The sequence below is a fragment of the Sinocyclocheilus grahami genome, unplaced genomic scaffold, assembly GCF_001515645.1.
Source record: "Sinocyclocheilus grahami isolate Dianchi unplaced genomic scaffold, SAMN03320097.WGS_v1.1 scaffold58.1, whole genome shotgun sequence".
NCBI lineage: Eukaryota > Metazoa > Chordata > Actinopteri > Cypriniformes > Cyprinidae > Sinocyclocheilus > Sinocyclocheilus grahami.
The window spans coordinates 628,606-653,672 of record NW_015505237.1 but is presented as its reverse complement, the minus strand read 5'-3'; the positions used below and the strand labels follow the sequence as shown (position 1 = coordinate 653,672).

The 25,067-nt window shown below is 36.7% G+C and overlaps 1 protein-coding gene across 1 annotated transcript in view; it reads right to left on the bottom strand.

Moving 5' to 3' along the window:
* Nucleotides 1-25,067, bottom strand: part of ripor2 (RHO family interacting cell polarization regulator 2) — a 59,426-nt gene that overhangs the window by 13,448 nt on the left and 20,911 nt on the right. Inside the window, exons 2-11 of the mRNA XM_016270894.1 lie at nt 14,720-14,840; nt 13,206-13,367; nt 12,942-13,020; nt 10,762-10,785; nt 10,114-10,167; nt 2,718-2,867; nt 1,186-1,249; nt 1,046-1,089; nt 566-691; nt 119-267 (exon numbers count right to left, since the gene is read on the bottom strand). Of these exons, the coding sequence (XP_016126380.1) occupies nt 119-267; nt 566-691; nt 1,046-1,089; nt 1,186-1,249; nt 2,718-2,867; nt 10,114-10,167; nt 10,762-10,785; nt 12,942-13,020; nt 13,206-13,367; nt 14,720-14,840 (973 nt within the window). The remainder of the gene's footprint in view (nt 1-118; nt 268-565; nt 692-1,045; nt 1,090-1,185; nt 1,250-2,717; nt 2,868-10,113; nt 10,168-10,761; nt 10,786-12,941; nt 13,021-13,205; nt 13,368-14,719; nt 14,841-25,067) is intronic.

The window sequence follows — 25,067 nt, the reverse complement described above, 5'->3', positions numbered from 1 at the left end:
TATTAACAGTTAGGCAGAAGTACAGTGTCTGAGGAGGGCAGTGTATATCATGACTTTCATTTACTGTGGCTGAAATGGCCACACTTCTTATCTTGTTTTATTAGATAACTTCACTTACAACCAGGCAACCTCCAGGTTAAGTTTAATGGTTCCCAGGTCGTTGACATCTACTGCTACCACCTGAGGCATAGCGGTGAACAAGTCCTTGGTTTCACAGATCACACTACCCACCAAGATGTGAGTGGCCAACCCCTTTAACTCTGTCACCTAGTAGAATAAAGATAATGAATTGAGAATTGTCAATTCAGAAATGTTTCATTCAAGATAAATGCATAGCAAATAGCAGATAAATGCAAATTTATAGGAGTATGTTTTTTCGTGCATTCATCGAGGGTCTAACCAAATATTCAAGATTGAGGGTAAGAGATGTAACATTTGAGCAAGCAATGTTGATTAATATTGAGGGGACGTGTCTTTTTGAATGTCTTTGGTGGTTACAACCCAGTATGTCACTGTCTGAATTAGTCACATTAATTAATGAACGACTGTGTGGACTGGAGCCCACCTTGATGTTGATGAGGTCTGTAATGAGGGGCATGAAGATCATCTCTTCTCCATCCCAACTCTGCTTGGAGTTCGTTTCGATCTTCCCCTTCAGTTTCCACCGCTGTCGGCCGTATCGCATGAAAATCTGCCAGAAAAAGAAAGAACAAAAAATGTCAGAATTAGGAAAACGCTGCCAACACAAGTTCACATAATTGTTAATAGAGCAGTAAAGCAATGGGAGTTTTCAGTGTTTAGTTTTATACAGCCTTGCAAAATCTAATTGGGTTTGGTGGGTTGTATGTACTTGCGGATCAGAAGAGAAAACTTTGCTAGGAGAGCTGTGATTACGAATTAACTGGATGTACTTGGCAGAACAGCAGGCAATTACTACAAGCGTTTAGTCATTTGATAGAAGACAGACGCATCTGGCTTTATTACAGAAAAAAAGAATGCATGAATCTCAGTATGTTCTGAAAGAGTTTACGTACAAACAACTTACCTCATACTGATCGCCGGGACAAAGCCTGGCAAAACCAGCCAATCCTGAGACAGAGAGCAAAGGAGTTGAAAAGTTTGTTATTGATATACAACACATACTTTATAGATTTTTTTTCAAATTTGTGTGCAAAAATCCTGTACCTTTCATTTTGATATGAAACTCCCCCAACAGGTTCTCCAGCTCGGCCTCAAAAGTGCTCATGTTCTGAGGAGACGGGAACATATGGTAATATGAATGACAGGTGAAATGAGAGATTTAATTGGCCATAACATTTCTTACCACAACTAATGGTATAAGGACCAATTCTCACTATTAACGAGTTGCTTATTAATAACATATTGGCTGTTTATTAGTACTTATAAAGCACATATTCTGCATGACCATATTCTACATCCCTAATCCTACCAATACCTAAACTTAACAACTAGCAAATTATTGAGGCAAAAGTCATAGATTATTAAAAGCGAGAACTGGACCTTAAAATAAAGTGTGACCAAACTATTCTTACTAAACAGTAATCTGCATTATTGTTATTAAATAAATCAAAAAGTATATATATTATATATTTATTATTATATAATGTAATTATTGTAGGCAGTTTGTTTGCATATGTTATGTATAATTCTAATTATATTAAATATAACTGTAGCAAAAGTTTGAAACAAATTGTGATTTTGTTCCTCTTATTTTAGTTTTTGACCTGTTTTTCCCATTTATAGTTTGTTTTTGAAAGAAGTCTTTAATGCTTACCAAGGCTGAATTTAGTAGATCAAGTAAAAATAATAAAATTGTGAAATTATATTACAATTTAATTTAATTAACATTAATGCTGTCAAACGATTAATCGCAATTAATCACATCCAAAATAAAAGTTTTCGTTTACAGTATATATGTATTGTGTAAACACATGCATGTATATATTTATGAAAAATATGTTATGTTTATATGTTAAATATATTTATATCTAATATAAGAATATAAATATATACATGCATGTGTTTACACAATACATATATACTGTAAACGAAAACTTTTATTTTGGGTGCGATTAATCCTTTGACAGCACTAATTAACATATTTAAAAAAAACATTTATTTCTATGATGACAATGCTGATTTTAATTTCTTCTCATTATTAATGTCGAAAAGAGTTGTGCTGTTTTATATTTTTGTGGAAAGTTACATTTTTTCCAAGATTCTTTGATGAATAAAAAGTTCTAAAAGAACAGCATTTATTTGAAATAGAATTCTTTTGTAACACTATACATGTCTTTACTGTCACTTTTGATCAATTGAATGCATACTTCCTGAATAAAAGTATTACATTCTTTTAAAAAAAAAAAAAGAACCATCAATAGATATATACACGTCTCATACATACTCTTTTTTGACTGTTGCATCATATCTGGCATTACTAATATGCTGTGTCGAAAATAGTTTGACAATGTTTGACAAAACATTTAAAAGCTCGTCTTGAGACCTGCATGTCTTATGTAAATGCCCTCTCAGATACAGATGAACCCGAAACCAGCCTAATTACACAGACCAATTAGTCAATTAGTCATTCAGACAATCCACACTCTAGTTGATTCAAAATATGTACTCTGCTGCAGCGTGAACAAAGCAATAAAAAAACGGCCAACTGGTGAGACAAGCAAACATTAATAATGTACCTCTGTATACTCTTTGTATCTGCGGTTGACCTCCGCCAGGCTCTCACGTGTGCCTTTAGTGGAGGGTGAAGCAGTGAAGGCCTGTTTCATCTTACTGGCGCCATCACGCAACCTTCTCTGAATACAAAAGCCCTCGTACAGCTCGTCGACCTGTAAAAACACACACACACCGCATTGACACAAAGACTTATATTACACAAAAGCAGCACTGCACATGCTCACGCATGCTAGCGCTCACTAAAGATTGCATAAACGCTAGCTTTGATGTCTAAAGTGCTTGCATCATTACAGAGCCCTGGGGGTCCCCATTCAGCAGAGAAACGTGGCTTTTACAATCTACTGTAACGTTCTGTCAGCACAATGGAGCGGCTTACTGTACCGAGCGCTGAAAATGAATTTGAACACTTCAAAAGCAAACACAAAATGACGCAGCTCAGCCCTGGGGACAATAGTAATGCCATACTTTTGTGACAGACGAGCAGCTCGGAGTCACGGCCTTTATCATGGAAATGCACATTTAGCACATTCACAACTCGGTGAGCACTGGCCGGCTCAAATTAGCTATGCTAATCCTACCAGAGAGAGTGATTGAGGGGGATGGAGAGATAGCAAGAGGGGCAAAATGAGATGGACCACGAGTGACAGAAACAAGTGAGCCGAAAGGGCCAGCAAGAACAGAGAATGATGGGGGAGAGAAAATAGAGTAGGCAGGAAGAGGGATGGACACTGGAGCTAAACGAGATCCAGCAGTGATTTCCTGTGATGCAGTGTTTCCTGCACCGCTGCTGAATCTGCAGTGCCACAGCAAAATTATACATATATTAGGAAAGTTAAGGTGTTGATATGCCATTTGTTGGGTTTTTTAAAGCTGTTATTTTAAGCACTTCGCATTCAAACGGTTTCCTTTCGACCTGACTTGAACTGATTGTTCCGATTTGTCTGTTTCAGTGGGAAACTCTTTAAATGCAGTTTATTTATAAAACAAAGCTTTCTACAAAACAAAACAATAATTGATTTCTATTTTAATATATTTTAAAATGTAATTTATTCCTGTGATGCAAATCTGAATTTTCAGCATCATTACTCCAGTCTTCAGTGTCACATGATCCTTCAGAATCATTCTAATGAGCTGAATTGGTGCTCAATAAACACTTCTTGTTATTATCAATGTTAAAAACAGCTTTATATCTTTGTGGAAACCATCATATATTTTTTCAAGATTCTTTGATGAATAGAAAGGTCAAAAAGAACAATTTAATTAGAAATATAAATCTTTAGTAACGTTATAAAAGTTTTTACTGTCACTTTTGATTACTTAAATGCATCCTTCTGAATAAAAGTATTACTTCACTCAATAAAAAATGAACAGCAGTGTATAAAAAATTAAAATCAGTTGTACTCTTTGGATGGCAGTTCCCATTTATAGAAATCTTAATCCGGTTAATGTGAAGCCCATAAAGTGCAGAGCAGGTTGTTTTATTATTTAATTATTGCTTATTTGTATTGAGTTCCAGCAGTGCATTCTGATTCAGTTTCAGTAAATACAGAATGTGTTTTTGTGGTAATGAAATGAGAATGCTAATTACCACACTTGTTTCGTGAGTGTTAACAAGCAAACTGCCTACAATATATATATATATAGTATATACAGTTTTAATCATCTGGCTGAATCATGGACTGAATCAATCTGACATTTCACTGAATCGGTTCGGATGACTCGCTCGCTCACTAAATGACACATTATTATTATTAATGTCTGACTCAACACAAGCAGAGAACAGTTACAAAGAGCAGTGTTCAAAATAGGTACATTTAAGTAAGTAAAGTTATTGAAACTTAAATCAGTTTATACCAAGTTAATAGTGTAGCAGAATGGAGTTTCAGAGTTTTGTTACAATGGTATTTTAATCAAAAGCAATTATATGTTGGAGAAAATAGAATTGTTAATGTTTAGTAAGATGTTTTTCGGGTTTGAGGGGGTTGCCCCCCACTGGAAATACAAAATCTTGTAGGAAACCCTGCTGTGATGCCAAGGATGTGCCCTACTGAGCGCCGCTCTGCGAGGAAGTCTGTATGAAGATTTAATCCATAACGTACAGATAGTCTCTTATAGGAGAAAACAAAACATGTCAAGATACTAAATCAAAAGGAAATATTCAAACATGCAGCGGAGGGGCATGAAATATTGATGCGGGGCTTTTTGAAGTCTCTCATTAAGGGGAAAGGGTGAGAAACGGGACAATCTAACCCAATTAGTGTGTGTGGTGGGGTATATTAACTGTGCGTATGATGGATGTGCATGTGTGTGCTATGATGTGTGGGGGTTGCTCATGATAAACGACATATATTAGACAAACAGTTAGCTGTGCTCATGTGGAGATAGAGTGTCTTGACGGTGGTCCTGTGGGTTTAATTACACTGGGAGGAAAGACCCCACCCAAGTCTAGAGAACTGCACCAAGTACCACACACGTGTACTGTCACCAATCACAGCTCTAATGTAGTACACAGCTGCCTGTTTATTTGGCTCCATAAAACCCATTGTCTGACTCCTCTCATCTGCCATAGCAGCTAAGCAGCATGGGAAATGAATCACCATAACCGCCCCCAGCCCGGTCCATTCTGGCTGCCGGGTGGGGTCTGATGGGTGAATTTTTATGAGCTGCATTTTGACAATAAATAAGCCTTTGGAAAAATACTGTTTTTCTTAACTCTAGCTATAAGACCATTGTCCAATTTAAGGGAATTTTCCATAAAATGAAAACACTCAGCAACCAGAGACTTTGAAGCTCCAACAAGAACATAAAGCACCATAAGGTACCATGAAATAGTCCATACAACTCATTCCACAATTACACATTTTGGTAGAATCAAACCCCTTAGCATTTTAGCACCCTGGTAGTTCACTAGATTTAACATCTTCTGAGGCCATATGATAGCTTTCTATGAGAAAAATACCAAAATTTAAAGGGAAAGTTCACCCAAAAATGAAAACTCATAATTCATCAGTCATTATTTACTTTAAATATTTATTTAAATACATTATTTACCCAAATGTCATTCCAAACCAATAAGCATTAATCGACGGACATATATAAAACACACCAAACAAGGCAAACGTAAGATCAAACATGCTGGATGCACAAGAACCAATGAGGGTTGATCTGAAACGACTAGTAAATATGGCTGAGCTTCCGTTTACCATGTTTGATGAGCTCTATGTATGTTTTCTGAACTTTTTGAAGCATGAAATGGGATGGAATTTTTTGTTCCAAAGATGTAAATGTAAGTTTTGGATTTGGAATGACATGAGTAAATGACAACAGAACTTTGAACTGTCCCTTTAAGACATTAGTCACTAAAAACATTTCCTTCATCAAATCTCATTGGCAGTGGCACCTCTGCATATTCAATCATGCCTCAACACAACTGATCATAACAACATATAAGCCAGAACCAATCATTATTGCCATAGTGTGCGCATATTTGAAGACGCTGTGTGAATATTTGATTGTAAATGAAATTTGAGAGCTTATGAGTTATCCACAGGACACAAAATGTCATCCAACCAATTCTCAACATCTTCTCAAATTTACCAAAGGTATCCATGGAATGAGTCTCAACAGGAGTGACTCGTGACTAACTAGGATAGTGTGCCGCTCAGGTTAGCTGTGGCTGTCAGCAGAGGGTTTGGCATAGCTTTGTGTTTGTTTGATACGGACACAGCAGAAAGAAAGCACTGAGCCATTACAATCGGCTGATACTCTGCCAGACTGATATTGTCTCAGTTAAATATTCATGTCCACTCAATGACCGCTTTCTATCTCATTTGCAGTGCCCACAGCATTTGTTCTCACAGGCAGTGCCCGTGGTGACACAAACAGACAGGCCTGCAGTGACTGCCGCAGCATCCCCATTTCTTCTGAACACACGTCTGAACAGTCCTAAAATATAGTGGCCTCAAAAAGTATTTGGACACTTGCACCACACTTTAAAAATTTATGGATTTAATGATATTGATATGTCAGTGACAAATAAGAGTGTCCACAACAAAGAAAAGGCAAATTTTAATGATTTTTAAAAGATTCTAAGTTCTTAGAAATTAACTCTGTGTATTCATGCTGGTTTTGTACGGTTTTTAAAAACTTTTATACTGTTTACGAGAAAAGTTAAAATATGTATATATAAACACACACACACACATAAATATATATATATATATATATATATACATATATATATATATATGTTTATTTTACTACATTTTGCTTGTCAGTTCATTCAGCAGTAAACTTTAACCATATTTAACCATAGTTACATAGGAGTAATATATTAAAGGGGTCCTATTATGCTCTTTTACAATGTCTTGAATTTGTTTTGGGGGTGTACTAGAACATGCTCTCATGCTTGGTGGTTCGAAAAACACATAATTTTTTACATAATTTACATTATTACAATACCTTTCTCCCCAGTCTGGCACAAACGGCTCAATTAGTTCCAGGTTTGATGAACGTCCGCCTTCCGAAAAACGAAATGTGATTGGTTAGCTACCCCAGTGCGTTGTGATTGGCGAACAGCTTAGACGGTGTTTCAGTACTGTCCCACCCCTTGCCAAAGCAGCAAGTTTAGTTAAGGATGGCGTCAATATTGCCATATCATTTTGAGCTGGATTCAGACCCAGAGAATATTGAACAAGAGGATCGAGCAGAACCTTTGCACGCACGGATATTGCAAGACATATTAGAGTGGTAACGTTATTGTTTTTTTTGGGGTAAATCACGTTTTAGATAGGATGTCAACAACCGCTTAAAACTAACTGCATGTACTATGTACAGATAAGTGCATATGTATTATTTTTATTGTTATTTAATTCTAACATTATAACATGAATTGCAGTGAAACTGTTATACAGTTGAATTTATTTGTACCATAGTCCAGTGTTTCCCAGGCGGGCGGCATATTTATGCAAACTCCTTCTCTGCCAGCAATATTTACATACATAATTATTCAGGTGCATGTGTAATAACTTGTGAAAACTTAAGGCTACAGCAGCACTTCTTCTTCTTCGTCGTCTTGTCTGATGCGCTCAACCAAGCATTCTAACCACGGCCTCGTCCCTCCCCACCCCCCAACCATTCGTATTTCCGTTGGCGGGAATTATTTTAATGATATTCTAATGGGCCGCTTTGTGATATCACAAAACCCGAAAACTAAATATCTCCCTTTGGAGTTTACTTTGAGATTTGTAAGTTTGAAGATCTTTTTTATGCCCAAACACACTACACACGGACTAAAATTCAAAAAGGGGAAAAGCATAATAGGACCCCTTTAAAATTATATATACAGTGGGGAAAAAAAGTATTTAGTCAGCCACCAATTGTGCAAGTTCTCCCACTTAAAAATATGAGAGAGGCCTGTAATTTTCATCATAGGTATACCTCAACTATGAGAGACAAAATGAGAAAAAAAAATCCAGAAAATCACATTGTAGGATTTTTAAAGAATTTATATAACTGTAACATGAATGTTTTGGTCAGCAGCTAAAATATAATAAGAATTGTGCCCGTGTCCAAATACATGACTATATGTGTGTGTGTGTGTGTGTGTGTGTATCTATTAAAAAACATTAATATTAAAGGGGTCATATGATGCGATTTCAAGTTTTCCTTTCTCTTTGGAGTGTTACAAGCTGATTGTGCATAGATAAGATCCCTGAAGTTGCAAAGACTAAAGTCTCGAGTGCTTGCGGTGTTCGGCCAATCACAATGCACTGGGTCAGCTGGCAGAAAACGAAGCGTTTGAGAGAGGCGGGGCATAGAGGACCTACAATAATGTACAGTATTTGAAAAATAAAGTGTTTTTTGAACATTAAAGCATGTAAACATATTCTGTTAACATATACCAAATACACAAAATTCAATGACAAATACATTTTTAACAGTAACTTGTCACAATGTAATCAACACAAACGTTATTTGAAGCGCCAATTGCTTTGTCATGGTTAAAGGTGATTTGCTCTATTTTAATCGCTACCATAGTGTTCAAATCTGAACTATAAACTTTTATCCTAGTACTTCTGTGATAATACGAATAACTGTAAGACAGAAAAATACTGTGTAGTTGAAAGGCTGTTTGTGAAGCTGTTTCTTACCGAAACATAGTCACTGTCTGCTCTCTGTGTCAGTGGCAGCGCGAACACAGATTTTAATGTTCCGGTATGATTTTTTCAAAGGTTAAGTAGACACAGACGAATCGCTGTCATGTAAAAATTAGATAGACATTGCGATCTTTTAACGATTAATCGTGCAGTTCTAATTTCCAGGATATTATTGAAGTCCTTGTTTAACGCATGTTAATTTTCCAAAAGATTCGGTCTGATTTGTTGTACTGGTTTAAACAGTTCACTAAAAAGAACCATTTCAAAATAATGATTCGTTCACGAACTGGACATCACAAGTATGTTGTTGGCAAACCTAAGCAAGCGTTGAGATCTCTTCTGAAGCTTCAGGGAAGACACATATGAAATTACTAGGGTCTTGTTCCTCAGGAGAAAATTATTAGAAGTAGGAGACTTGTTAATTTACTCTATATTTATTCTGCCTGGGAGAAATAGTTGAGATATTAAAGAGATCTCATTTGTGATTTTTTTCCCTGTGGGATGTCAAGACTGATGATCCATGTGAACTAAATAGGGCAGCACAGATCCAATCAGCTTTGAACATAAACTTTCCCTTCTCATTTCACCAAAATCATACAGAAAATGCATCTCCCCCTATTTAGACATGCACACGCTCATTAACACCCTGGATTGAGCCATCAGAGGTTTGTTCATCACTCAAGGGAATTGCTTTGACCTAGATCCAGTGGCAACCATAAAGAGCATTAAACACAGGGGAAAACAAAACACTTCTGCAAGTCACACACAAAATGTTCTTTATAAGGGCGAAAACAAAAAATAATGATTCAACTGGTTTTTTTTGGATCCATACTCTACCACACAGTTCCAGTGATCTAGCTGAATGCGGGGCTAATTTCAAGTGTGTAGGGCTAATTTGAGCTATGAATTGCACTTCAATGGCCTCAAAGCTCCTGTCGTCAGGTTGCCATGGCTACTTTGGGACTAGACTGCTGCTGAGTTGCCAATCAGCACTGTAGTTTACAGCAGACACCCACCTGTAATGTCACTAAAACACACTGAAAGAAGAAGGGGACACAGCAGGACTCCAAACCGGGAGACTCAAAATGAGTCAGGACATTCATTGGAAACCTGAAGCGCTCTCAGAAAAACAACAACAACAACTGTATTTTCACTTGTTGTACTGCCTTCACTTTTTCCAATCTATAAAACAGACAACGAATGCACACACACACACAGTCTGGATATATATAAAAATTACCTTGCTGATGTGGAACTCCAGTCTTCGCATGTATCGCTCTATGGTCTTGATTTGCTAGGATGCAAGAAGAGAAAACGTCAAAAAATTAAGTTATTCTTTCAAAAAGAAAAGGCCAAAGAGAAGAACGTTTTTTAAACAGGGATGAATCTAAGTTCAGAGCCCCAAATTTTCAACACGGCTGACACCTGGGGCGATTAGTGTCGCAATAACGGATCACTGCTGCAGGAATGCAGCAAATCATTTATGCAAAGCTGCTTATTTTTCCTGCTGCATGTTTCTGACCTCAAACTTCTTATAAAGGTTAACACAGGTCACCTAAGACAGGTTAAGAAGCATTAGTGTGTTTAGGGACCCTACCTTGTCCAGATCATACAGCACACCCTGAGGAAGAAAAAAAGATATGTGAAATCAGTGGAAATGCTACAAAAAAAAATCAACATTTTATTATAAAAAAAAAAAAAAAGAAGATGTTTGACCTGCGGCGATTAGTGTCGCAATAACGGATCACTGCTGCAGGAATGCAGCAAATCATTTATGCAAAGCTGCTTATTTTTCCTGCTGCATGTTTCTGACCTCAAACTTCTTATAAAGGTTAACACAGGTCACCTAAGACAGGTTAAGAAGCATTAGTGTGTTTAGGGACCCTACCTTGTCCAGATCATACAGCACACCCTGAGGAAGAAAAAAAGATATGTGAAATCAGTGGAAATGCTACAAAAAAAAATCAACATTTTATTATAAAAAAAAAAAAAAAGAAGATGTTTGGACAAAATCCCTGCTGAAAAGAGCATCTTAGATCAGCCTGATGGTCCAGGCTGCTTTATGCTGTTTAATGGCAACAAAATTGAACTGATGAAGTACTGAAAATAGTTGACCAGGGATTTCTCGCTTCTTTTAGCTAGTAAAGATATCTGACTCCAGCACACCAGCATCCAACTAAAACATATGCTGCACTGCAATTAATGACTTTTTAATGAGTTTTTCATTTCTTTTTGTACTTTTTTCACTTGTTTTTTATTTGTTTATAATAAAAAGAAAGATATCTGCCACTGCAGTACGCCAAAATGTCTCCTACTAAAAATGCATTCTCTGAAGAAAAGTCTTAATATCTTATGCAGTATTGCTTCTCAAATAAAACATCTTGTTTATAGCATTTCTAGATATTCGAATACATTATTTCATTACAATATATGTTTTTGAAAATGTATAATATGCAAAATATGTTTTGTAAGAATGTAATATTGTGAAATATTATTGCAATTTAAATAACTGTTTTCTGTGTGAACATTCTGTAAAACGTAATTTATTCCTGTGATGCAAAGCTGAATTTTCAGCATCATTACTCCAGTGTTCAGTGTCAAATGATCCTTTCAGAAATCATGCTGATTTGCTGCTCAGGAAACATTTCTTATTATTATTAATGTTGAAAACAGCTGTCTTTGTGGACACTATGATCGTTTTTTCAGAATTATCTGATTGATCAAATTTAATGTGTCCTTGTTGAATTCCTTTTCAGTTTTTCAGCATGATATACTGTACATTCTAGAGTAGGGTGACCATACGTGCCATTTTCCCAGGACGCGTCCTGGCCAGGATTTCTATATTGCCTGAAATATCTAGGTTTTGGCTTTGTTTGTGTGTGCAGACTGATCGGTGTATGACATCAAAATAACTCGAGAGCATTTTGAAAGCATAAGGAACCATCTGTATGGTATTTTGATGTCATACACCGATCGGTCTGCACACGCAAACAAAGCCAAAACCTAGATATTTTAGGCAATATAGAAATCCTGGCCAGGACGCGTCCTGGGAAAATGAGGAGCCACAGATATTCATTTTGTTTTACCTGATATGCTTTTTTGACTCTCAAAGTCATGGTAGACATTGACTTGCATTTATGAATCACCAGAGACCACAGTTTCAGCTAAAAATCTTCTTTACTGAAGAATAAATATCACCTACATCTTGGAAGGCCTGAAGGTGTTAAAATTAAGAGCATTTTTTCATTTTTGGGTGAACTCCCTTTAATGACATAGGAAATTATTTCAAACAAAATAATAAATAACAAACAGTGATTACATTAATGCACTTATAACCGAAGATAAGATTTCAGGGGTTTAAATGCAGAAATGTACAGTTACTCCTTTTGCTAAAACAATATGAAATGAACTTGATTCATGTCACAGATTTATGTTTGGGTTTTTGCTTTTGCTTTTTTGTATGTGTATGCGGTAATCAAGCGGCAACCTCCCGTTCTCTCTCCTGAAGCCAACAAGGAAGTGACTTAAACTGTAATTCATCGACTGGCCGCTAGAGGCTGGCTGCAAAAGGGAGTCAATCCCATAGACTCCCCATGTTAAAATGCCCAACTTTACAGCAGAAAAAAACATAGAGTCATTAACAGTCATTTTGAGTAAAGATGCTTTCACACTACAGAAAACTCAGACAGGGTTTGACGGATAGGAATGCACAAGGTTGATTAAATCGTATCAACTCGATTTTGAGGACATTTAAAGAGACTGGTCCAGGAATACACTGAATTGGACTTCTGAAACCTTAGAAGCTAAATCCGAAACGGATATCTATATCAGTGTTTAGCTGATAAGCACGGCCTCACTGGCTACTGCTGGTAGATGCTGGAACTACGCAATCTTGTACTCTGACTAAATCAACAAACAACATTTACATTGTGAATAATTCATTATACTACAATGTTTCAACAGTTTATATCCCTGCTCTGCTGCCTTTGACTTAACATGATATTTGCTAATTGAAATCAACAGCACTCTGACGCAGTGTAAAGCCGATGATGTCATATCCAGTCTCACCAGTCTGGAGTTCCTCTTCATGTCTTTCATGAGGGATGTGAGTTTATCCAGCTCTGTTTGGTGCACCTCTAGATATTCACTGACAGAAAGAGAAAATGACAAAGACTTCAGAATGATGCAGGAACAATGGCCGTACACAAAGATTTCATCACAGCCATTCTGAGCAGCAGTGATTCATGCGGTCAATGTGCGCTCAATATGACTGTAGTGAGAGCTGAGAGAGAAGATCTATGTGACAAGAGGAAACATCTGAGCAGCACTCACTCCAGGCCTTGTTTGAGGGCTCCGTAAACTTCTTCCACTCTTTTGGGCTGCGGCTCTCGTGAGCTGCTGCTGCTGCTGGACTTGTGCCCGGACAGATGGGGCTTCCTGGGCTTTGAGATGGGCTTCTTCTGCACTGCTGAGTTCCCCATGAAGGAGTTACACCTGAAAACGCACAAACAGATGTGAATGAATCTTAAGAAAACTGTCAAGAACATGTGGTGGTTCTTTGCCACAACAAAATCAGCTAGCAATAAGAAATTATGTTTTGCTTTAAAAAAAAAAAAGCCTTATTTTTACCACCATCACGCTGACGTTTATTAAATCAAAGTTTCTGTGTTGTGTTGCCGCTCATCTGATTTTAAAGTTGAGCTCTACTGCATCAAATGTTACTGTCACTCAACCAGTTGGCAATTTAAAATGATTTAATTAATTTATTTTTTTGCAGTCAGCTGTCAGAGTAAACAAATATTAAGATTGTTTGCATTGTGACAATATTTCTGTAAACATAAGAATAATAATAATAATAATAATAAATACTTAATTTAAATGCAAAATGCTAATAATATACTAATACAATTATTAAAAATTAACATTTTTATTGTTGTTATTTAAATAGAAAATTAATTCTATGAAATATATCAAATAAATCACTTCATCATTACAGTAATGAGAATCTTGAAAATAGAAATTAGAAATAAAATATAAAACAGAAATTGCAAAAAAAAAAAAAAAAATGACCAGATGCATTACAGTCTTATTAAAATATATTTTATAATTAAATAATACACAATTACACAGAAATAATTAAAATAAAAAATGTATTCTTTTAATTTGGGGGTGAAATACTGTCTTCCAGTGTAAAAGCCAGAGAGTTTAGTGCAGACTTGAAGCCTGTAGTCTAGTGTTGGCATTTTAGTGCACTTCACGCTGTAATATCCATGCAAATAACCACCCTCTTCTCTTTTGGGAGGCTTCAAGGATTCATGTCACATGCGGATAAAGCTTGTAGTGTTGTACATATTCCTCAGTGCTTCCTGACATTTAAGACTTCTGTCAAAAGACGGGGTACTTATTAGCCTACTTCTGATGTCACAGTCCACCACATCTAATAATATTCCCGTTTCATAATAACACAATGGCAGTTGGTTGCTCGACATGAACGTGTCTGAACGTGTCACACGCACACGCGGTCAAAAAAAGCACTGCAAGTAGTGCTACAGTAAATCTAGGCCATTGTGTAGAATGAGCACATGCTGTTGCCTAAGGGTCATCCACTCACGATGCACTGCATCATGCTAAAATAAGCCAGTGTGCCCTGAACAAACACACTCATTAATGCTGTTACTGCACCCACTGTTTTACACAAACATAATAACATAATAAAAACTTTTGCAATTTTGAAGTCTATTTTTACTTTCCAAAATCTAGTGGAAAGTCTTCCCAGAACAGTGAAAGTGGTTACTGCAGCAATGGTTTTAAATTGTTTTAGCCTCTGACAGGGCAGATGACCTCACCGTGAGCGTCTCTCCTGCAGGGTGCTGAAGCCGGCGAACGACTGGCTCCTGATGATGCCATTGGGCCCTCCAGGAGAGTGAGTGCCAGCAGCCATGATGTCTGGGAAGCGGGAGGACACTCCTGCAAAAGGGCAGAGAGGATTCTGGGTAAGAGAGAAGTCAGTGGAACAGATGGGGGAAGGGTTGTGTGTGTAGAATGATGATGACCAAATGTTTAACCAGTACTCCATTTAAAGAGATAGTTCATCCAAAAATGAAAATTTGCTGTTCATTTACTCACCCTCATGAAATGAGCATGTGTGAACCAAGCACTTGAATTAAGGTTGAATTAAAGTTTTTATGGTGTCTCATGGTTTATTCACTCTATATGCTTTAGACATGTAAAACATCCACATTTCACATCATTAGTCAGTGCTTTACTATAACTGCATTTACGTCATTGTGTGATTCAGTAAACAAACTAGTGAATCAGTTATTTGGACCAGTTCATTGAAACAAACTGTTTGAAAGAACCAGTTTGCGGAAAAGAATTGCATTTCCCTGTTTGGATCACAGGGAATAATGTTGTAAATAATCTTAATAATTTCTTGCACAGACCGATTGTTTCGCTTCATAAGATCAAAATATATCATTCAGGAGCCACAGATATTCATTTTGTTTTACCTGATATGCTTTTTTGACTCTCAAAGTCATGGTAGACATTGACTTGCATTTATGAATCACCAGAGACCACAGTTTCAGCTAAAAATCTTCTTTACTGAAGAATAAATATCACCTACATCTTGGAAGGCCTGAAGGTGTTAAAATTAAGAGCATTTTTTCATTTTTGGGTGAACTCCCTTTAATGACATAGGAAATTATTTCAAACAAAATAATAAAATAACAAACAGTGATTACATTAATGCACTTATAACCGAAGATAAGATTTCAGGGGTTTAAATGCAGAAATGTACAGTTACTCCTTTTGCTAAAACAATATGAAATGAACTTGATTCATGTCACAGATTTATGTTTGGGTTTTTGCTTTTGCTTTTTTGTATGTGTATGCGGTAATCAAGCGGCAACCTCCCGTTCTCTCTCCTGAAGCCAACAAGGAAGTGACTTAAACTGTAATTCATCGACTGGCCGCTAGAGGCTGGCTGCAAAAGGGAGTCAATCCCATAGACTCCCCATGTTAAAATGCCCAACTTTACAGCAGAAAAAAACATGTTTACAGCCTGGTTCAAAAAATTATTTTGGTCTATATAGCTAATTTTGCCCTTCATGACAACTGTGAGGGGGGTGAATTTTTTATAACTCATCTGTTTAAATTATATTAAGCCTTAAAGTTCTGCATAATTAAGGGCGTGGCCACTTGAGTGACAGGTGGATTGCCGCTGCTGACACTGCCGTCGAGCTAGGTGGGCGTGGCTTCAGCAACCAGCTCCCGCCTCTTTGCAAATTTTTGATTATCCGGTAGTGACGAACGGTGATGCACTGCCAAGATGGCAACGGCCGGCTCCGCCCACTTTGAGCTTCAAAAACGCTCTTCAGAATACTACGGGTGACGTCACGGACACTACGTCCATGTTTTTATACAGTCTATTACCACCAATTGATATTACGACAAATGCTGTGATTAACTTAGTGAACCTGACACATTCACTGGATTTCATTTTTTTGAAAGATACTGGCTTTCTAATGAAAAGATATCCTGACAACTGTGGCTCTAGATCAAAGTACATAAAACCAGCTGAAAATCACACAGGAAAGCAAGCAATGAGTCATTTAATCTCCTGTGTATACAGTTACTGAAAATAGCACTGCTCGGTGAGAAGACCCCATACGGTGCACATTCAGAGGTTTTTATAAAATGCTCAAAGCCACCTGAGCCCACCGCAGAAAAAGCACTTAGAAGCATAAGGCGGCCTAATGGAGCCCAGAAAGACCAACGTCATCACTCATTTCTATCAAGTGTAATGATCCAGCGAGGCACAGAAGTCTCATGCTAACAAAAAGCCTTAAAAATCATCCCTGATCTCCTTATAGCTCATCTCCAACCTCCCATAATTAATCAGAGCAAAGCGGGATAATGACAGCGGCGATTTGAGGGTATCTGTGATCATCGATGTGAGAGATTCATTCTGACCCCAGATCAGCATGCAACCTTTGTAGCCCTGCCTGGCACTGATATCTACACCAGAAAAGAGGCAAAAATCTGGGTTTTGCAGTTGAGATTCTCTCCATAGTTGAGGTTTCACACTGAATCCAGGGGCTGTTTGTTGGAGATAACCATACACCTGTGGGTTTATGCTCAGTGCAATAGATACTAATTGCTTATAAAAAGCTAAACCAAACCAGTACAGCTCTGAAGTAGATGTTGTTTGCAGAGGAAAAACAAAAGAGCCTTGTATAACTGGCTATTTATAGGCAATGTTATATTGGTTTTGCCTCTAGAATTGACTAATGTACTGTACATCTTGATCATTTGACAAACACTCAGATCATCTTCATAAACAGGAAAATAAAAGGCAGAAATATTAAAAGAATACACAGCAGCATACAATTCTTGAAGTCTAAAATAACCCATCCAACAAGAGAACTGCTCTAGAGAATGGTGATATTAAATTTTCATATTTTTCAAAATAGGTGTCCCTTTTGTTGTTCTGTGTCCATAATGTTATCAAAACTATAAAGTAAAAACTATACTAGCTTAAAAACGGCATGATTTTCTAAATAAATATTATTTTTATATTAATATTCAAGAAATATTCAGTTATGAAAATATAAAATATGTTCCAATAAAATAGCCAATTAAAATAATCTACTAAAATAGAATAAAAATGTATGTATGTATATACTGTATGTGCATACACATACATTTTTCATTGTATTATATTATGTATGATATGATTAATATAATACAATGAACATATATATATAGTTGTGCTCATAAGTTTACATACCCCTTGCAGAATGTGCAAAATATTAATAATTGAAACAAAATAAGAGGGATCATGAAAATTGCATGTTATTTTTTATTTAGTATTGTCCTGAATAAGCTTTCACATAAAAGATGTTTACACATATAGTGTAATTATATTGATCAAAAAGACTAAATATATAAGTATATTTACTGTTATTTCAATTAAATTTATTAATTTACTAAATTTTTTATTGAATATTAATAGTGCAATGTCATTTATTTTGTATCAACGTAATTTATGCATCCAAGGGTTAATGCTGAAATCTATAAAAAAAACACAAAATGAACACAAGGAAACCAATATAACTAATTGCTTATTTTAACAAACAAAGGTTCCACTTCAGTTTCAAAAACACAAAGCGACACTGTGACAACCAGTGCATGCTGGGATTGTTCCACTCATTCTATTCAGGCCTAGTCGTCTCGGTTCACAGGCCCGCGTGAAGCGCCGTTGATGTGGGTTACGTCATCCCCGTCCCTCCGGGCACGCTCATAAGTATTCTGACTACAGCTGCCTGGCACCCAACTCTGCACTCTTCACTGTGAGAGACGGATGACGAGGACAAAAGAACCAGAGAGGGGGGCTTCATTAATTTGTCACCTCCAGCAGGGACCATGTTTATCTGGCTCGTTGAGGGTGTGAGGGTGTCTTGAAGCTGGCCTGGAAAAGTACTGAATAAAAAGTGTGTTTGAGGCAGAGGGGGTCCCTCGTTTCCTCCCAACAGCCCATATTATGAATTCTGACTAGTGTTTTTGTCGTTTTAAGCATAAATCTAAGTGTATCTATTGAGCTGTTTAAAATAAGAAAGCAACTGCGTAAAAACAAAAAAAAAACAACAACTCAAGTTATATTCTCTGAAAATAAGAACTAATATCTTACACTCTTAAAAGATACAGTGTCTTTGATAAGAATGCATAATATATCAGTACCGTATCGGTTATCGGCCAATTTAACAGTATCAGTCAATGCTGGATATTTCATTATTCCTGCTTATTTCCCCAATTTTTATATTTAGAATACTTTTGCTGTCATCTTCCAAAACACTCATCATTTAACAACATTGTTAAATGCAAATCTCAAAATGAATAAACATTTTTCATATTACCGTATTGGCCCGAATATAAGATGACCCTGATTATAAGACGACCCCCCTTTTTCTAGATGCACCTTTTGGAAAAAGGCTTTTTAAAAACCAAATCTGTTTTTTTCTCAGTAAAACACATTTTGTCTTCAATTATTTTCATATTGCATATTTTTCCTATTTTAATTTTTGTTTTAAAAGTATGGAAAAAACTGGTAAACTGTACCAACAATCACATTAAAAAAATATACACTTTTTGATATACCATTAAAAAATAAAAAAAGGTAGCCCATCTGAATTAGGACATTTAGGCTATCCATCTAATAGTAGCCCACCAAAATCTTATTAACAGTAGAAGTTAAATCTTACTGTAGTCTTCAAATCTGGTTACTGTCTTACGTTTTAAAATCACAAAGGGAGTTTGGTCGCGATCTTTATAACACGCATTTATGTATTTCATGGCATACTCGTTTTATGCGAATTTGGCACCACATATTGTTGTGGGTGTATTATTGACATGTCAAAGTCTAGACCCTGAATATAAGACAACCGTGTTTTTTCAGATGTATTTCCAAGAAAAAAACATCGTCTTATATTCGGGTCAATACGGTATACACAAATTGCGTGATGACTAAATTCCCTTGTATCTTATAAAAATATTTTTTTGTATTTTAATCCTTCATTTATCTAGACAAAATATTGAATTTTAATATCAACAATTTATTGGTTATCAGCCATAACATAAAAACGATTAGCTTAACATTTCAGACACTTTTAACACTAGTGCAACTCAAGTTTTAAAGGGATAGTTCAATCAAAAATTTAAATTCTTTCATCATTTACTCACGCTCAAGTTGTCCCAAACCTGTATGACCAAACAGCTGATGGTAGCCATTGTCTTCCATAGTATTTTTTAATCATACTATGGAAATCAATGGCTACCGTTGACTGTTTGGTTACCAAGATTCTTCAAAATATATTCTATTGTGTTCAATAGAGGCTAGAAACTCATACAGGTTTAGAACAACTTGAGGGTGAGTAAATTATGACACAATTTTTATTTTCTGGTGAACTAGCCTATCCCTTTAAGTTTGTTAGAGTTTTTTTTACTGAAAAACCAAAAATGCATGCGATTAATATCAAACAAATAACATCAGGATTTTATAGATTCCATTTCCTTTCTGCACTTCAGCGCTTGGAAAAGTCATTTTATTTCCCACGCAAGCACATGTGCACTGCCGCATGCACACATGCACAAGCGGACACTATCTGCACACGTGAATATCATCAAACTCAACCCACACTGCAGCTTAACAGCAGCACGATTCCTAAAGGCTGTATAAATTATAGTTTCTATAGTAACAGCAGACAATGCACAATGTGTCCAGTAAAAGACCACTGTTATCATGGATCCCCCACAGCAGGCCTCCTCCTGTCCTTCTGCTCTGAGGACCCATTGTCTTCCCCGGTCTTTTGCTCTAAGGTAGGAGTTCAATCCCAGCAGCTGTGTGATGCTCAGCTGGTCTTGTTCCACACTTTCCACTACGCCTTGGAAGAGTGAAGAACTCACTTCAAACATCCATGCCAACTGTCAGGCATGTGGCAGTGACCGACTGACCCTGTTCTACTCATGCTGAGGTAATGTGTGCTTTGGGCAGTGTCACCAAACGGGCCAGAACAAGGATCTGCAAAACCACATACATTCAAAATCAACAAGTCTATTGGTTGACTCAATGGCCAAATATGTCATCACAAGTCTGACTTACATCGCTGCACAGGAAAGGAGTCTTTATTATAAGCACAAAGACTATAAACACAGTAAAACATGATTATAAAGCAGGCACATGATGACTGAATGGATGCTCTTGTGTTGTGACCGAAAGATCATGACAGTGGCTGCTATTGTTTAAAAGTGTCCTAAAAAATCCAACATTCTTCATGAAATTGGGAGGCACTTTAAGTTTATTGCCACATGAACAAACAAAGTGAAACATCCCCCATGTCAGAAAAAACACAAACACACAATAAAATGTGACACAGGCATGCCTAAAAATAACAAAAAGTGCAAAGAATGTAAGAGGGAATAATACTGTAGGGTATCAGACCGAATCAGACAATTTAAGATTTGATCAAGAACATAGTTGAAACCCGAGGAGCCGAATTCCACAGAGGCCCAAGACACAGGATGTTCGTAAATCAGATCCTGGCGCCACAAGCCTGAACCAACTAGCAGCTTTGAGTAGCTCACAGCATTTAAACAAAAGAACACTTATTGACAATTCCAAGGAGATTGTCAATTTTGGGGGCAAGTAATCAAGATTAAATGGTCAGAGATGCACAGCATGACCATCACATGTAAACCAGTGACGGTTTCGTGTTCTGTGTTAAGTTTTGCCTAACGCCGCATCTCCGAGTCCGACCTCGAGTGCCATCTAAAACTTTAACCAGACCACAACTCCGCGTCGTCAGCCAACGCCCAACCACTGGCTTCCCAAGACTGAACTTCCAGCCAATCAGCAACCTCGGGAAACCCCTTTCGGCAACCAGACAAGGAAGGGAACCCCTTTCACAGGCAAGCAAGTACCTCCAGATTCTAGCTGAACTGAAACATTTAGTATAATTTTAACTAGGGATGCTCCGATCCGCCTTTTTCGCTTCCGATCCGATCCGATACCAGTGAAGTTTTTTTTCCCTCATTTAAATAAATGTAGAATTTATATATCTCTGTGTGTGGAACTGATAATCATTCTTTTACAATCTACTAGATACAGACTACTTCATTATAAAGAAAAATAAAATAATAACAAATATGAAAAAATATAGACCTATGTATATTTATAATCTATGGCAAAAATGTATCATAAACTAGGTTAGTGGATAATTCGGCAGCTAAAGTTATTCTAGAAAAATCAGTGCACAATAATTTTAGAAATCCAAACATTTAGTGAAAAAACTATTTTGTGGGGAACAAATAAAAGTGTTGCACTAAATATGGTAAAATGTTCTGATAGTCAAAAACAGGCATTTATATTTAAGCCCCCGACATCAATCCCATATGATTAAAAACACTTTAGTTAATTTATTACTAAACGGGTCAATATTTGAACAGGAATGTGTGTTCAGCAGGATCATTTGGCCCAACTTTGGTATTAATGGATGATTTATTTCATATTTTATCCACAGACTTAAGACTGCAAAGCACTTGAATGTTATCTAACGGCAAATACTAAAATGTCACACTATTTTCATCTTCATTGTGTCTGAAGGCAGAAAGAAACTATGTCAGAAGGCCTGAATTACACTTGACCACTGATAACCTCTGAAAGGTACATGAAGAGTTTGTAATCTCAACCTCATATCCTCATAAATGTCACTGTGTGAAATGTCTGTTCATTATTCAACTGCTATTAAATAAAAATTATGATAACCATTCTTTCAAAAGAAAAATAATAGAGAGAAAAGGCTTTTTTGTAATTTGACATGCTTTTTCAACTATAGTCCATATTCTGGTTAAGCCTTTATTCAGAAAAAGACTATTGAAATATTTCTGTATACATAATTTATTAATTTAATACGATGATTAATACATACACTTCCATTTCCCATGATTCTCTTCTGTAAATAATAGAGATGCTCACTCTCGCCATTCATTTTTAGTAATTCTGCAGAGATGAGTTTGAAAATGGGCTTGACTAGAGGGACAATTCTGAGTGATATTTGGATGTTTTGCTGTAATACTAGACACTGAGCCATATTTACAAAGCAGCAAAGAGAAGATGGGCAAGGCAAAACTAGAGTTAGAATGATGAACATCCTTATATGTGGAGACAGGAGCTTGAGGCCTAGGTAAAAAAAAAAACTGTGTGAGAGTATCTGAGGATAACGCAGCACAGCTGGCTAAAAACCAACACTAACCCAGATCAAAAGTCATATGACATGAATCCTCTTCCCTGTGCCACAGCAGCTTAAAAACGCAATACCTTTCAGTTTACAGTTCGTGTTAATAGAAGAGAGAGCACATTTACTTAGAGGCTGTCAAATGTAGGAAGCTTGTTAGGGGAGGGGTGTTGTATAATCGCATATTTTGCTGTCATACTTCTAAGGAAGTCGATACTTCACTCAACCTCACACTGTTCCTGTGTCTTCAGTGGAAGTCAAAAAAAAAAGGATGTTTTGGAAAATTTATTGGACATGTAAATATATTAAGAGTTCTGATTTGTCGAAAAGCGTATGGTTTTCTGATAAAAAAAAAACTAGGCATTAAAGAGCCCATTATACAACCCCAATACATTTACGTTGGTCAGTGAAAACTTTGGCTTTGTACTTTTGTCAATTAAATAAAAGTTAAAGAGAATGAACAAATCACAGATTCTTGATTTTATTGCATTTTTACAAAACGTCCCAACTTCTCTGGAATTAGGGTTGGGTATAATTTGTGTTTTTTTTTCGATACTGGTGCCAAATCGATACCTTTAAAACGATTCCGGTGCCTAAACCGATACTTATTAAAAAATTAAAAAATTAAAATTCCCCCCAAAATGATGGATTGGCCATTAGCACTATAAACACATGATGTTTGTTTCATTCATACTGGACGCCAGAGGGCGCCATCGCACAGAAAATCCACATATCCAGTCACAGAAGTAGCGGAACTCATGACCCTCCAGGAAATCCCTTATATGGACAAAGGCATCGCTATTATAGCTGAGTAACTGAGTAAACAGAACATATAAACGTTTTGAATTATAAAACAAAGACAATAAACTCTCGACTGCGACAATATAGTTTATCTGTGTTATTCAAGCCATCTCTGGTATTTTCATAATAATTAAGTATATTTATAATTCATTGCTAATCGATGTATTCTTTTTAAAGGTGACATATCATGAAAATCTGACTTTTGCAGGTTTTAAGTGCTATAATCAGGTCCCTGGTGCATCTCCCAACCAAGGAAACGTGAAAAAGATGAACCCAATCACTTTGTTTTGGGAAGCCTTTTTCTGCAAGTGTCTGAGAAAAGGATCGCATCTGATTTCGCTCCCTTGGTGACGTGGCAAAGGGATCTCATTATAATATTACCGCCCCTTAATCTGTAAAATTCCACCCAAGGCACCGTCATTTTGATTTCGCAAGCGCCAGCGGTGTACCAGCTCTAATGCCATGGCGAAAGTTTGAGCAAAACATGCTAACTGTTCTGTCTTTGGCTGCACAGACGAGCACAGAACACTATTTAGAGTCCCAGCCTCAGAGGAGACAAGAGAGCAGTGGATTTATTGATTTATTTACTGTATATTGCTGCTGCCACACAGATCTAAAATAAACAAGCGATTTATTTCCCAGCTGTTTACCTTCACAGACATAACCGACTGTTTTTGTAACTCGTGTTTTTAACGTAAACTTGTGTGTGAATGAGAACTTAGTTTAGTACTCACATGCTGTGACAGCAGCTTTCTGTACGTGTGCTTCGGATGTGTGCGCTCAGAAAACCTTATATCAGAAGTTTAAACTCATATGGTTTAAAACGCATGATTTCAGGGCGATAAACATGATGATCAGAACCAAAACAGATGTTTTTAGCAGATACGAGCTGTAAAGGCGCAACTCTATTCTGGAAAAGGGGGCGGGGAGCAGCAGCTCATTTGCATTTAAAGACACAGGCCCGAAAAACAGCTTGTTTCTGCTTCCACTCAAAATAGGCATTTTCAAAATGATATAATAAATGATCTGTGGAGTATTTTGAGCTGAAACTTCACAGACACATTCTGGGGACCCCTGAGACTTATATTACATATTGTAAAAAGGGGCATAATATGTCACCTTTAAAGTAGCCTATGGAACATATTTTCTGCTTCGTTCTGTGAAAAGAAGCCACATCAGGGGTGTATTCCAGAAAGCACGGTTAACTTACCGTCAGCTAAACCCTGAACTTTCGGTTGATTAACCCCAAACCTTGCTTACTCAAGGTATGTGGTTCCAAAAACGCGTCCGGGAGTAAGTTCATTCAACTCGGAGTATGTTCCTGGTTAAAACTCAAGACATTCTCAACAGAGCGACGAATCGATGAGTCACTATGGAAACGGATGCTAAGAAAAAGCGCTCCATGCTGTTTCTTTCTTTCTTCTTCTTTTGTTCAATGTTCGTTTACATGCTTAGTGCATATCGCCACCTAATTGATGGTTGTGCAATCATTTTTATTTTTTTCCGTTTAATCTTTACTCCTTGAGAATATGAATTATATTGTTTGCTGGATGCTAATTATATATTAAGTCATATCAGATATGTATTTTGATTTAGGATTTAG